General features: G+C 45.6%; 1 protein-coding gene across 10 annotated transcripts in view; it reads right to left on the bottom strand.

Annotated features, from left to right (window-relative positions):
- Positions 1–7,208: 7,208 nt before the first annotated feature.
- The window catches only part of PAK1 (p21 (RAC1) activated kinase 1), a 121,125-nt gene continuing 112,328 nt past the window's right edge, over positions 7,209–16,005 (bottom strand). For all 10 annotated transcript variants that reach the window (XM_073335307.2, XM_073335342.2, XM_073335313.2 and 7 more), the window contains 2 exons: positions 15,861–15,998; positions 7,209–13,953 (listed from right to left, as the gene is read on the bottom strand). In XM_073335307.2, coding sequence (XP_073191408.1) covers positions 13,867–13,953; positions 15,861–15,998 — 225 coding nt within the window. In that variant the 3' untranslated portion in view covers positions 7,209–13,866. The remainder of the gene's footprint in view (positions 13,954–15,860; positions 15,999–16,005) is intronic.

A 16,005-nucleotide genomic window follows, 5' to 3' on the forward strand; every position in this document is an offset into this window, starting at 1 on the left:
ACCTGTCACATTAACACAGAGTAGCATTTGTTATTTGTATTGCAGTGGTGCCGAGAGGCCCAAGCAAGTCACAGCCTCCTTGTGCTAGGCACTGTACATATACATAGACAGGCTCCAGTCCTATAGAGACTTATATTCACACTTAACTCTACACCTCGCAAATAGCCCCACCGAAGTCAACGAAAAACAAAGATGGGGGGACCCAGCAAAGGGCTTGTCTACACTGAAAACTTACATCAGCATAGCTACGTCTCTTAGGGGTCTGAAAAATCCACACACACACCCCGAGAGACGTAGCTAAACCAGCCTAAGTGCAGACAGTGCTAGGTCACTGGAAGAATTCTTCTGCGAACCCAGCTACTGCCTCCTGGGGAGGTGGATTAACTGGAGCAGGGTTTCTCAAACTCGGGTCCGCAGACTCCTGGGGGTTCACAAGGGTACTCCAGGGATTCCGTGAGTCACGTCTGGCCCCAGGGATTCTGCAAGTCATGTCCAGGGCCATCAGTCCTGCTGATCAACTCCTCCTCATCCCTCCCAGTGCCTCCTGCACACCATGGAACAGCTGTTCAGTGGTGCACAGGAGGCACTGGGAGGGATGGGGCGCACTTGGGGGAGGGGGGGAAGAGGCGGGGCAGGGTTTGGGCGGGGGCAGAAAGAGTCTGGGCGGGGTCTGGGGCTGAGCAGGGGTCTTGGGGCTCCACTAAAATTTTAAATCAAAATGGGGGTCCTCAGGTTGCTAAAGTTTGACAATCGCTGAACAACAGCAATGGGAGAACCCCTCCCGTCCACATCGCTAGTGTCCATCCTGCATCACTGAAACACTACAGCGGCACCATTGCAAGTGTAGACAAGCCCTTAGTGATGACTTCTCCTATCCCCATGCGTGTGAGGTGAAACAGAAGTAGTCTGGGCTTTGCCTACAGCTTTATGAGTCAAGCCAGATGGCGGGAGATCGAAGCTCTGCCTAGGCTTAACTGTGGGGCGAGGGCTCAGCTTCTCAACTCCATACCAGTGAAGAGTCACCTTTGCTTCGGCTCCTGTTTGGACTGTCCTCTCTCACACACTGGGGCACTGGGGCAGCGGGGTAGCTGGGGGGAAGCAGCTCCAACCAGCCCTGCATCAGATTGCCACTTCCCCCTCCTCAACCAGTAGTGGCTGTGGCCCTTCTTTGCTGCTGGCTGCCTGCACGCCTCTACTTGGGTCCACAGTCGCCCACCTGCAGTGCTCCTAGAGCCCCTCAGAGGGGAGTCGCTCAGGAATCGCTACAGGTCTCTGTTGTGTAGCAACCCATTAAAGCTCAGGGAGCACTCCACCGCCTCAGAGAGGCCCAGGCAAGTAACACCTTGCCTCTCTGCTGCTCTCCTCAGTCTCCTTCTGCTCTGCTCCTCTAAGGGCGGCCGCAGCACGGGAGCAGGTGCAGGAAAGCCACTGAGCTCCCCCGTGTGGGGGGACCACCCAGCAGAACTGGGGCTGGGACAGAACACAGCCAAGGAGGAAGAGGACAGGGAGCAAGGTGGCGGACAGAAAAGCTCAAGAGCTGGAGGTGACTTTTTTGTATATTTGAACAGCTTAAACAGGGATTTGTATGTCGGCCAGAGCGAAAAGATTGCTGTCTTTCTGAGACAGTGTATTTCCAAAAGATACGTCTAGCTCAGCCACGAGACATGAGCCGTATGATCAATTAGACGGGTGGATTTCTTTGGTCTGGGTTGTGCAGGAAGTCAGACTAAATGATCAGAGCTGTCCCTTCTGGCCGTAAACAGTATTAGTCAAGGAAGTGGGGAAGGGTAAGTTCGGCAGATGGTTGTGCAGCCCCAGAAGCGAGTGGTGCATAGACCCTGGATGAAGAGCGAAGTCATTGAAAGCACAAGTTTCTGTATATCTACAGCAAGCCATAACATGAATACCGACAGAGCAAGTTCCTCCACACAAGCCCCCGCCAAGATGTCTCAGCCTCGAGAGGCCATTTCCAGGATGGGAGAGCACAGACCGCTCTCCAGGTTCCCAGTCCTGGACCTAACTGCAGGGATTGGACATGGGGACGTCAGTGACAGCTCTGTAGTGTGTCCAAGCGCTTTCCAAAGCTGGATGAGTATTATCCTCATTTTATAGAGGCAGGGAAACAGAGAGGTAAAGTGACTTAACCAAGGGTCGCACCAGTGGTGGATTAGCCACTGGGCCGACGGGGCTAATCCACCCCGGAAATCCACCACTGTATGCATCCACATACAGATGCACACAGTGGAAATCCATAATCCGCCACCGGGTGGTGGAAGTCCGGAGCCCCGGAGGAAGCACGGGGCAGGGCAAGCCCTCATGCCCCGACCCCACTCCCCGGCAGAGGCGCTCTGCAGCCCTCGCGCCCCAACCCCAGTAGCTGTGCTGGGCAGGTGGGGGAAGCCCCCGTGCCCCGACCCCGCTGGGCCTGGGACTGGAGGAGCTCTCGCTCCCTGACACTCTTCCATCCCAGGTAAACAGGTCGCTGGGGCCCTCTCTCTTCTGTCCTTTGTTCCCCTCTGGCTGGAACTGGTTGGTCAGGTCACTGGGGTCCTCTCTCCTCAGCCTTTTGTCCTCCCACTGGCCAGAACCAGCTGACTGCCAAGCTGGGGTGGGCCTCTCAGTCACCAGTTTTTAGGGTTCCCCATCTCCAGGCCGTTGTCCGGGGGTCCCGGCTGCTAGGCGAGGTCACACCTGGTCCTCTGCAACAACAAACCCTCTCCCACCACCTTGTTAAACATGCAACGTACCGGGAAACTGAGGCGTCCATATGCTATTCATGTAAAACAGTACAAAAATCCCCAACTTCGTCACATCTCTCCCCCCTTCGAGTCTGAACTTCCCCAGGTCACTGGCTGGAGTGACCCCGCCTCAGGGCTGGGGGAGCACTCACGCCCCGCTCCAGCCCCAGGCCTGTGGCAGGGACAGAACTTCTCCAGTCTTGTGGGGGGGGGCAGAAAGGAGCAAATGAGTTGTGGGTCATAGTGTGTGGGGGGGTGTGTGGAATGGGGTGGGACCATGGGTGGAACAGGGGCGGGGCTGCAGGGGAAGTGGCAGAACAGGGTGGGGCCATGGGCGGGGCCATGGGGGAAAGGGCAGAATGGGGGTGGGGCTGCAGGGGAAAGGGGGATCCCCCCACTTGCTCTGGCCCAGGGCCCCATGAAAATTTAATCCCCTTCTGGGTCACACAGCCAGGTATCAGACTCAGTCTAGCTGACTCCTATTCTATTGCTTTACCTGCTAGAGCAGGGTGCTTTCCCATCAACCCCACCCTTAATTGGGTGAATAATCACCAGAGTTCAAAGGAAGGGTTAACAGGAGCCCTAGTAAAAGGGTAGAATAAAAAGAGGAAGCCATAAATAACTGCAAGGGCCAAAACCTTTAATAAGTGTGGGAAAACTTAATACAACCGCCAGGGGGCACTACAGGACTGAAGAATTGGAGCACTAACTTGAACACGAAGGAGACATTCTCTGCTCACTCCCTGCACTGAACTCCCACCACCCCTGAACAGGAGTTAGTGATTAAACCTGAGGAGCAGTGAGTATCATAAAGGAAACCCAGCCTGTGATACTTCATCCTTCTCCAGCACCTTCATTCAAAGGGTCTCTGCACACTTTACAAACACGGGCACCGAGTTAGCCTCACAACGCCCCTGGGAAGCAGGGAATGACTGTTTTCTACAGATGGGAGGGAAATGAGGCAACAGAGATTAAAGGCCACATTAAGCGCTCAGCACTCAGTAGCTCCTGTTCTCAGCCAGAGTCGCTGGGTGCTGAGAACAGTAGAAAGATGGATCTCCTCATGTGGCTGCCTCAAGAGGAGTTAAATGGTTTTGAAAACTTCTCCCTAAATGAAGTCCAAAGAACTTTGTGGCAAGACTAGGATTAGAGTCTGAATCTCCTGGCTCCCAGGTCATGCCTTTTTGCATGGAAAGATAGTCTTGCAGTAATGTCCATGGGGTACATTCTTATACCCTGTTTTAATATTCCATCAAGAGCGTGCCCTATATAATCCAATAATTAAAAAGAGAAAAGAGTGAACACATTGTGAGCTGTTGTTTTAGCTCGTATAAAACAACCTGCCTAGGAATATAAAGAGCACTGACTAGCAACTTCGGGTGACCAACCTGAAACCCCTTAAAGGGGACTGATTTTCAGAGAGTGAGTTAGGGGTCTGGAACAGCTTCTATATGAGGAGTGATTAATAAGACTGGGACTTTTCAGCTTGGAAAAGAGACGACGACTAAGGGGGGATATGATAGAGGTCTATAAAATCATGATTGGTGTGGAGAAAGTAAGTATGAAAGTGTTGTTTACGCCTTCTCATAACACAAGAACTAGGGGTCACCAAATGAAATTAATAGGCAGCAGGTTTAAACAAAGAAAAGGAAGTATTTCTTCACACAACGCACAGTAAACCTGTGGAACTCTTTGCCAGAGGATGTTGTGAAGGCCAAGACTATACCAGGGTTCAAAAAAGAACTAGATAAATTGTTCTAGATGGATAGATGGAGGATAGGTCCATCAATGGCTATTAGCCAGGATGGCCCGGGATGGTGTCCTTAGTCTCTGTTTGCCAGAAGCTGGGAATGGGCGACAGGGGATGGATCACTTGATGATTACCTGTTCTGTTCATTCCCTCTGGAGCACCTGGCACTGGCCACTGTCGGAAGACAGGATACTGGGCTAGATGGACCTTTGGTCTAACCCAGTATTGCCAGTCTTATGAGTTTCAGCACTGTCTGGAAACCATCCTCCTTTAAAGGTGTCTCAGGCTGGATTCCCACAAACTTCAGCAGTCACAAGTCACTTGCATGAGTCACTGCCACTTGCAGGACCCAAAAATCACAAGTCACTTCTGAAAGTCTTGGCTCGATGTTTAGTGATTAATCTTCCGTGGAAGGTGTTTGAGCTTCTGAAAAGACTGGGCACCAGTTGTACCTCACTCTGAAACAGAAACCGTTCTGAATTTTCAGTAACTTATGCTTCACAAGTCGCTAGCTACCATTTCCTTCCAGCGCATTAGCCTAAATGAACAAGCTCCACCAACAGGAGCTTATCACAGTTTCAGTGCAGTCAGGTATCGTTTGCTGAGCACTACCCCACTGCCCTCCAGTCCCCCACAGGCTTTCTGCCACAGAAAATTTGACGAGCAATAATCTGCAAGATACTTGCTGCTCTCCTATTTATTTTTGACCCATGTTTTCAGCAGAGGACATGACCCAGGCCTTGTATTCTAAATCTACACTGCCTCCTGCTGGGATCCTGCGCCAGTGTCTTTTCTAAGCCAAGCACGATCAGGCAAGTATGTGCTTGGATGGGAGGTGAAGAAGGACATAGATCTATGTGAGAGGCTTATGGAGGCACAAGGTTTTGTGGGTCTCACAGGATCAGTAGGGTTTGTGCTTCTTGCACAGGGGGAGCAACCTCCCACACTCATACATTAATGGAAGAATTTGAAGGGAACTCAGTGAGGGATCTTTGCAGAGTTTCTAATCTCTCATCCACAGGTATTTGCTGTGGGGAGGTGATTTGTACTTTCGCCCCATTACTATTACAATCAGAGCTGTCTGTTCGTACAGTACCTAGCAGAGCAGGGCCCTGACCTGTTTGGCCTCTTGGCACTAGGCACAATATAAATGTTAAATATTTTCCAGTTACAAATGTACTGTACATCTCCCCATAAATTTGCACAGCACCTAGCACCACTGGGGCCAGATCCTGGGTGCTACCGTAATATAAGTAACATAGGACTAGCCATGCCAAGAACCCACAGACACAAGACGATTGCAGGGGATACAGCATTCTCTGTAACACAAGGTCCTCTGCCTTGTAAGACCTCTAGCCTCTCAGAAGAAGGGAAGTTAAGAGGATCAGCTAACACTGATTCAGCTGGCAAGGTGGAGAAAGAACAACGGCCACATCGTGTAGAGTAGATTAGCCCGAGTGGGATGCACGTTTGGGTGTTTCACTTCTAACAATGTGTGTATAAGCACGCACACAACACACACATGCACCTGCCCATCTCTAGAAGGGAGATGAACACCCCAGTGAGGGAGGCACATGTTAAGGATTAATTAGGATGATTAAGGATGATTAATAAGGATGATTTAGTTGGTGTTGGTCCTGCTTTGAGCAGGGGGTTGGACTAGATGACCTCCTGAGGTCTCTTCCAACCCGGATCTACTATGATTCTATGAATTAGCAAAGCAATCTGCAGCTGGAAGTGCCAGTTATATAGTGCGGTATGAATTTACATAGCGGCCAGTAGGTCCCTATGTGCATGTTTTCTCAATGTGCTTGTTTACCAAGGAATTGCTCCTGCCACATTGGTCAGTTTCACCGTTCATTCCAACTGGGCTTCAGCTGTTTCCATCCTGTGCTTTGTGAACTGCCAACCTTACCAGTAAGGGCGTCGCTATGAGAGCTTTCCTTCCTCACCGGCTGCTACAGGAGTCAAGCCTGTGAAATCCCTCAAGGCATTTCATTTGGTTCATTTAACTTCAGGAGGATAAAGCATTCAGGCATGCCACGGTGAGACATGCACAATATTAACTGCATTGCTTTGGTCAGGCCAGGCTGCAGCTGGCTTCCATTATACAAGAAACTGCTTTCCTATTCAACTGTGCAAGTATCAGATCACATCTTTGTCAGTGTCGATTATTTGTGCACCTGCAGGCCCCAAATACAATCAGGGTCCAATTCCCGCCTTAAAGAGCTTACAATCTAAGGAGAAAAGACACACACAGGGGAGGGACAACGAAAGAATCTTACACAGGGGGAATTGAGGCAGAGAGAGAAAGTGACTTGCTCAGGGTCACGCAGAATTTTGCTGGGACCTGCACCCAGATCTCCCTGGTCCCATTTCTCAACCACAAGCCCATCCTTCTTCTCTCTTATCTGGTGCCTCTGTATTAGATACTGGCATTTAGGATCATGACCAACAGAGCAATTATATTTTCTCTCAAAAAGTTTTCAACTAACAAAGGTGATAGGTGCAGCCCTGGGAATCCCAGGCCAGTGAGCCTTACTTCAATAGCAGGTAAATTAGTTTAAATAAGAGTTATAAGAATACCTAGACAAACATGATATAGTAATAGGAACAATAATGAGTGTGGTATGCTCAAAGGAAAATTACACTTCTCTCACTTATTGGAACTCTTTGAAATCAGTCATCCAAATAGTACACAAAGGAGAACCAGCGGACAATCTATTTGGATTTGATTTTATTTTAAAGAAGCATTTTTTAAAAAATGATTGAGCTGATACATCAAGAAGAAACAATCCAGGCATTGAAGGAGGGTCATTTAGCTGATATGAAGAGATGGAAGAGAGGCTACACAGCTGACTTTAAAATGGCCACAGGCCATCATATTTCCAGAGAGCATCTGGAGACAGGAGGTTTCTCAGCAAACTCAAGATTGTGATCAGAAAACAGCAACTGACGACTGACGGACTTAAAATTTTTGTTGAATATAAAGATATATAGCATGACCGATGTGGTCATAAATCCAAAGCATAGGACCAAGGTGAATACAAACCAGACACCTTTTGAAAGGCAATTGAGAAAGTTTCTCTTGTCCAGTGAATCCTGCACCAGCTTTGCTTCCATAATTTTATTCAACAACGAATGAATCTGGACTCTGTCTTCATTTTCCAGTCTCCTGCACTGAATTTTCCAGTTGTCCTTCCAGTGGGATTATGGCATTTTTCTGAAGCTCCCAGATGCCTTAACTTGGATGCCTGGCATTTTTCCTCTTCATGCTGCTGCTCTGCAATCTCCAGCTTGCTATGCAGTTGTTTCAGCACTTCTGGATTTCAGAAGATATGTTTCCCATCCCTGATCTTTCTCCTTGAAAAGATTTGTAATCCTGATAATGCAGAAATCTGGAGGTACATTCCCTTTATTTCATCAGTCACCTGGTCACTGGCTCTTTCCAAGTTTCTGTTTTGGAATTCCAAATGTTTAATCTTTACTTCCCCTAGTCCCAGAATCTCTTTGACATTCTCCACCTCTTTGCCAATCTTCCACCATTGTTCTGAAACAGTCGGTCTTGGCTTGCAAGTTTCTGTCCAGGTCTTTCATACAATTATTTTATTTTATTAGCTCCTGCTTTTCAGTATTAAGGTTGGGAGCTGTTTCTCTAAGATCCCATATTTGATTCTGTATACTTTCATTGGCAACTGTCAGGTCCTGAATCAGGCAATTATCCATGTGCTCGGTCTGATGTCCTCTGATGCAGAGATAAAATTGTGGGCTTTGTGGAAATGAAACGACTCAAAAACCATGCCTAAAAACGTTAGCCAGGTCATTTGTAAGCCTGACTTCACCTTTACTAAATTTTAGGAGATGTACATGATCAAATATGCTCTTACACATTGTCAGTGGGTTATGTTAGCTCACATACTTTGCTGTGAAACATTTTATTTCATACAATAAATTCAAAGTGGAGCATTTTTCTGGGATTTTTGTCTGGACCTGCTTTATGTCAACAAGTGACAGGCAAAACATTCTTTAAAACTTGAATCTAGCTAACTCACAGGTCATAAAATCAGACTGTTCTCAAACATCATAAATACCTTGTTGTAAATATTGCCTATTTCTATGCACTGCTGCAGTATTTTGCGGGATATGAGTATCATCACAGCTATTGTGTTCTTGACCAAGATTTACAAAAGCGACTAGTGATTTCGATTGCCTCAATGTTGGGTTGCACAACTTTTTCAAAGCTTTTTGAAAACCAGCGTCTAAAGTTGCGACACCTACCAAACTAAGGCAACCTAAATCACTCGTCCCTTTGTAAAATCTTGGCCTTTGTGTGGATGTAAAGGGTTTTCTCCATGTCTTTACTTAAACTTGGCCTTGATCACACCAAGATCTGTTAAAAAGGCAACTAAAAGAGCAGAAGTGTCTCTATGGAAACCTGGGTCTTCTCAAGAAGAACTCCCACCACCTTTGTTTAAAGGGATATTCCAGCCTGCCAGGGACATAAATAACTTGTTTCAAGCAGTAACAAATAATGGAGCAGATTTATGTTCTGAAACGATACAGATATGTCCCTTTAATTAAGACATTCCAAGACTGAAGCTGTGCTATCAAAGCCATAACAATGGGCGGCTATTTACTCATTCCCATTCTCCTCCTCAGCTACAAGCCTTCCCTTTTAAAGGCACACAAAGGATTTACACACACACACACACCTCTCTCTCTCTCTCTCTCTCTCCCTCTTGGGTACAAAATCCTAGAAACTCAGTAAAATAAATCATTTCTATAAACATTGAGGAGTTAAGTGAATAAGACATTTTATCAATAATAATTAAGCATATTGTGAAAGTTCCCATCTGCCTCTTATGTTTTAGGGAGAGGTATAAACTTTTGGGTTCACTATTCTTCAAGGGCCTGTTTCAAAATCCACTGAGGTCAATGGGAGTCTTTCCACCACTTCCAGTGGACTCTGGATCGGGCCTTGATTGCCTAGATTGATGTCAGCCTAATTTCTTGTTAAGCTTTTGCGAGTCGCTGATTTGCAGTGGTGAGCATTCCTTATTATTCTTTGATGTACTTGACACGATCGAGACACCTTGACGTGGACTGATAGTAGGCAAGCAAAGAACCTATTAAGTTATGTTCCAAGCAGCTAATATAAAGGAGCCATTTAAATATAAATATACATTAAATGGGGAACTAATTAAGCGGCAAAATTGAGGAATCTGGCTCACAAACAGGCAAGAGGATCGTTGACAAGACAATACAGTTAAAGGACTAGCATTTACCTTGAAAAGACCATAGTATGTAAAAACCAAAGAAGCGATCATCAAAACGATGCAGATTTATCTCCATTGGTAAGAGCTTTCCCAGGATTTTTAATTTTTAAACACGTGTGGAATGAAAATGTTCTCAAAATGAACTGAAGAAGTTTTAACTTCTTGAAGTTCTGAGAGCATTGCTCCCAAGACAGAGAGTGATGGCCATAAAATCTGACCAGATTTATTACTCTAGTACAGTAGAACTTCAGAGTTACTAAGAGATCTGTCAACCACACACCTCATTTGGAACCAGAAGTACACAATCAGGCAGTAGCAGAGACCAAAAAAAAATGCAAATACAGTAGAGTACTGTGTTAAACATAAACTACTAAAAAAGGAAAGTTTGAAAAGATTTGACAAGGTAAGGAAACGGTTTCTGTGCTTCTTTCATTTCAATTAAGATGGTTAAAAGCAGCATTTTTCTTCTGCATAGTAAAGCTTCAAATCTGTATTAAGTCAGTGTTCAGTTGTAAACTTTTGAAAGAACAATAACGTTTTGTTCAGTTACAAACATTTCAGAGTTACAAACAACCTCCATTCCCGATGTGTTCGTAACGCCGAGGTTCTACTGTACTTTGGCATTAGCCAATCATATGCATGAACTGAAGCAGCACTGAGCCCAGGACATGGGAGGCGATACCTGAATGGGAAAGGCAACATATTGATACATGAGTCCAGCCAAGTGCTAAAAGTAAGGCAGATACCAGAGTTTTAAACTACATGAGAACTAAAACGGAAGAATTTACCTGACTTACCTGAGGCAGTTAACTTAAGACAGCCAGCCATTGTACTCTGCACCACTGACTTTCATGTCAATAGATCAGGGCAATGAAGCCAGACTGTTAGAACTTAGTTGTTAGAAGATGACATAGCTCTGATGTCACAATGCTACAATTTATCAACGGGCCTCAAAAAGCCTTTGGCAAAATCTCTCACACAAAGCTATTAAGAAAACTAAGTAGTGCTGATGGAATCCTAGGCAAGGCACCACCATGGATTAGAAATCAGCTGAGGGACAGAAGCCAAAGAATAAATGGTTCCTTCTGACTGTAGCCCGCCTAGGCAATGGATAGCCTGAAGCAGGATTTAACATGGTTATTTATAAAAAATCATCCTTGGTCAGGGTAAGCTGTGCTGCAGTCCTGCTACCAGCACCCATGCTCAATTATGGTAGCAGCCAGCATGGATATAGTTTTCAGAGTAGCAGCCGTGTTAGTCTGTATTCGCAAAAAGAAAAGGAGGACTTGTGGCACCTTAGAGACTAACCAATTTATTAGAGCATAAGCTTTCGTGAGCTACAGCTCACTCCATCAGATGCATATCGTGGAAACTGCAGCAGACTTTATATATACACAGAGAATATCATGTGAGGTGCTAAAGAACTCCTCAACTCCCAGGCTCCCATTGTGAGGCACGGACCCACAGCGCCTTTATGGATCAGGTTCTAATCCCTGTTATTTACACGGGCTTTGTCTTAGAGATGTCGGGCAGCTGGCATGAAGCAATGTATTTCCATTGAAATCAGCGGAGCTATATGGATATCCACCAGCTAAGGATGTGGCCTGTAGTCCATTTCCCATTACATGGGCCAATAAGACAGCACCAGGGAAAATATAAATAAACTCCTCGTTTATCCAACAATTACTCAAGGCAATGGTACTTCTCTTCAGTCTCTGTCCAAATTCCCCAGGGAGTATCTATCTGATTATCCAACCCGACTTCCCCTAGGGCTGGGGTGTTCTAGTATTATCACCCCATTTCGTCCTAGGGGTTCACCCAGAAACCCAAGGCTAGTCAGAAACAGATGTCCAGGGAAATCCTTGGTCACAGAAAGGTGAACAAATGGGATTTTTAATGACTGGAGTTTAAAAGTACGATCTTATTGCGAGCAGTGAACATGCTGTGAACACTGAGCTGGTGGGGTGGGGAAAATAGTGTCTCGGACCATCCTTTTAGTTGACCGTGTTTTAACTTGTGTCAAGCTACGAGGCCCTGAAAGCAGCTTAATACAGGTTATTTTAGGTGAGATCTTAACTACAGACTTTTGCAGGCATAGCTATGTCAGACAAGGGCGTGCAAGGTGTAATTTGTGCTGGCAAAAGCCTCTAGTGTAGATACACCCATACCACCAAAGGAACTGCTTGCATTTTCATATGACAGTGAATTTACATAAGATATTGGAAAGCAAAAGTGCTCTGCACCAGGAGATATGTGTATGTAGCTGATGGTGACTGAACTATACAAACCAATTTTTAAAAAGATGAGGCATCAGAAATTAAAGTTCACTTGGAAAATTAGAAGTAAAACAGATGGGAAAGACCTGTTAGACTATTCTGTCCATCTCCCAAATACTGTACATCTGGCAGATATTGTGGCTAAACGCAGTAACTTGTTATGCAACAAGGGAAGAGGCAGAGATCAGAGTGGGGAAGATGAAGAAAAATCCATCAGTATCCAAGCAGAGAGGTCTATTACAGGTTTCGCCTAGGAGTTGGACTGAGCTACTATGCACTATTACCATTTGCTGGAAGCCTAGTGGTTCCTCCATCATTTAAGCCCTCATACATTGGTTTAATTTACACCATAAGGGGACAGAAGCGGGGGCCCTGGCAAGAAAAGCAACAGCAGAGTCTAAGAAAGCAGCTCCCACCTGACTTTAATGCATACCTTTTTACACCATCTTCTGGTTCCTCAGTATGGAAATTACAGCAGCTTAGACTCCATATCATGTTCGCAATTGGATATAAGCAGGTCTAGGGAACTCAGTGTAAAATAATCTAGTTTGCACGTACCACTTTAGCCATCACCTCTGGACACCCAGTGGCAAACAAAGAATAGCATGAACAGTAGTCCAGTTTGAGAGGATTGTGTTTATGACTATGAAGTTAATTCTCTAAATCCTCCCTCTCGCACCCTGAGATCAGAAATGCAGCAGTTTTATTAAAATCAACATACAGCTGGTTATAGCCCAGTGTTTAGGCCACAGAGTTCTCCACTCAGATGCAGTTCCAAGTTTCCCGATACTTTAAAAACTGTGGCAACCAGAGGAATTATTAACCCTCTTGGTCCTCCAGATAAGTCACAGGATAAAGAAAACAGATTATTTAGCTTTCACACACACACAAGCATCTGAGACAAGACCATTTTTCCTGGAACTTGGCATAGGAAATAATACCTTCTCAAATACCAATGTGGGCAAATGGTGATACTGTAATGGTGACCACTGTATCAGTGTTTTATGATACAGAGCACTGATTTCTTTAACACAAGCTGTGCTTTACAAATGAAATAGTTTTAAAAACAGGCCTGTCACCTTCTTCTATGATTTACCTTCTAACGCACCAGAAATGTTATTTTTGGAAGTGACCTAATAATTAGCAGAATTGAAAACTGAAGCCTACACATCTGAGATGAAAACAGAAAGAGGATCTTTTAATCAGAGGCTGATTCACAAGACGAAGCACAAAAGCGATCCATGAATTAAATCCTCCGATGGTTGCAGAAAGTTCATTCAGAATATTTCAGCTCTCTCTGTCAAGGCGTCCGGCAGCACTGAGGAAGTGTTTGGTGCCGTATACTCCTGCATCCCCCTTTTCAATTATTAAAGCTGTTTAGATTTCTGCTGGCTGCTCCATTATTCAAGTAATCTGAAGCATGCAGGAGTTTCAGTAGTGTGATAACTGAGCTGGGCAGAGGCAGGGAAAAGCGGCCAGCGAGAGATGTAATTTGTTAAGATAAACATGGTCTAAGGCTCCACACTTATGTTAAAAAATAAACATTAAGAGATATGAACTCAAACTGGCTTTGCTACATCAGGCTCAGAGGTTCTCAAAAAGACCTTGTCAACCATACAAAATAATCTTCTCCCACCAAGCAGGTGAGAAGGCTGTTCACGACTTTAGATCAGCAATGCCTCCTTTAACATTCAACAAATACTACTTCTGTGGCCCACTCTCAGGGGATCAAAGTTTTGGGCACCCCCAAGGAGCAGGAAGGCAGGTATTCAGTCTCTGAAATGAACATTGAAAAGACTTGGCACAATGACTATGATGATTCCGTGTTAGTGGTTGTTCTTTGCTGCTTCTTTTGCAGCAATAATCAGAGGAGTGAGACTAGAAAGGGGCTTCGCAATTTTCAGGAACTGGTGCTAGGAGAGAAGGAGAAAACCAAATTATTGATGACGCCTTTGAGGTCAAGTCTCACCACAGAGTGAAACGTTTGCACCAAAACCATGTAGAGCTCAGTTTAGTTTAGTTACAAGCTCAAAACTCAAACCAGGTTAAACTCAAAGTTTTGCTGAAGTCACAAACCTTTCAAGCAAGCCTGGACTGAGTTCCAGCTTTGCACCAAAATCAGGCTAAATTCCCAGCTTTATGGGCTTGTGACACAAAACTAGTTGACAGGTTTCAGAGTAACAGCCGTGTTAGTCTGTATTCGCAAAAAAAAAAAAGGAGTACTTGTGGCACCTTAGAGACTAACCAATTTATTTGAGCATGAGCTTTCGTGAGCTACAGCTCACTTCATCGGATGCATCCAATGAAGTGAGCTGTAGCTCACGAAAGCTCATGCTCAAATAAATTGGTTAGTCTCTAAGGTGCCACAAGTACTCCTTTTCTTTTTACAAAACTAGTTGAAACTCAGGAAATTCTTCATGGATTCTGAGTTAATTCAAAAATATAAATTGAAAGTTAGAGGATCTTAGTCCTGGATGGAATGAAGTCACAGAGCTCTGCTCTAGTTCATCCACAAGTTATTGAGCTGGATGTGGGAGTCACTGGGTGATTTTCTACGGCCTGTGTTATACAAGAGGTCAGACTCTATCATAACAGTGCCTTCTAGCCTTTCAATCTATTAATATCTGCAAAGCAGAACTGGAGTTTGGCACAGCTATAGTCAAACTAACAATCCAAGTCATTTACTAGATATCCAGGGGTCCATTTGCAGGACACCTTCCACTTACTACAATGCAACACAGATACTGTTGTGCGTCCATCACTATACGTGGTGCCGCAAAGCACTGTATGGAGAGATCCTCCTGAGCTGCAGGAGGTGGGTTTTGAGGTAAATTTCAAGAAGTGGAAATACCTGCTGCAGTGGGGAAATAATTCCATGTATAGTGGGTAACAAGTAAAGTTTCTAATGCCCAATCCTACTATAGCACGTCTGGGGGGGAGAGCAGAAGACAGATTCAAAGAGGATCTCAAGTGAGGGAAGTCAGGTACAGCCCAACCACTGAGCACTTGAGGGACATGACCATGCCAACAGTCACACATACACAACTCCCACTGGACTTCTGTGGGAGTGGAACATACACAAACTGATGGGGTTGAATTCAGTCCTGGAACTGGACATCCATGAAAACAGAGGGGAAGTGGGTGAGAGGACAGTACTGTTCTGCCCCCTGGACGCATTTTGGCTAGAGCACCCGAGCTCCTGAAACAGAAACAGCAGGGATTTAAGGAAGAGCATTACTCTGAAAAGTGAGAGAATGGTACCCAACAAATGGCTAGCGTTTAAGGCATGAGTAGCAGTGTCTCAGGGGAAGCAGACTAGCAGAGAATGGACAGGGAGGAAGTCCCCTTTGTAGCCAAGCTGAGGTGAATTAAGGAGAGAGACAGCAGGGTCTGAGACATGGTATAAAAAGACACTTGCAGCAGAAGGGCTGTCGTGGGGAATCATGCAGTTGACAAGGCCAAGAAGAGCAGGGAGAGAAGTCTGAGCAATGAGGGAAGAGTGCTGAGACACACAGGGTGGGCACCAGCTGTGGAGAAACCATGGGAATAAGGGGCTCTGCATCTTGAAGGATCAGGCCCCAGGTGAGCATTTTGAATTTGGTTACAGAATATTCCACCCAGCAGTGGCCAAAACAAAAAGATACGGGAACCAGGAAAAGAGTCCTAAAGTAAAAAAATCCTCATCAATCCACTCCCTGTGCCCCTTCAGGCATGTGTGTGCCATCAGCCATGCCATTTTAAACATAAAAGGAATCCTTAGCAAAGGCCAGAGTGCTGACTTGACTTGAGCGCGCCCCTCCACCCCCATCCCAGTGGTTACCTGTAGCAGTTCTTTGGCAGAGCCTCTTTTCTCTACATCCATCTCGAGACAGCGGTTTAGGAAGTCTCTAAATATGGGCGAAAGCTTCTCAGGGTTCTGCAGCTCTGGAGTACCATTGGTAGCAATGAGATACAGGGCCTGAAGG

The sequence above is a fragment of the Lepidochelys kempii genome, chromosome 1 (genome assembly GCF_965140285.1).
Source record: "Lepidochelys kempii isolate rLepKem1 chromosome 1, rLepKem1.hap1, whole genome shotgun sequence".
In the NCBI taxonomy this organism is placed as follows: Eukaryota; Metazoa; Chordata; order Testudines; family Cheloniidae; genus Lepidochelys; species Lepidochelys kempii.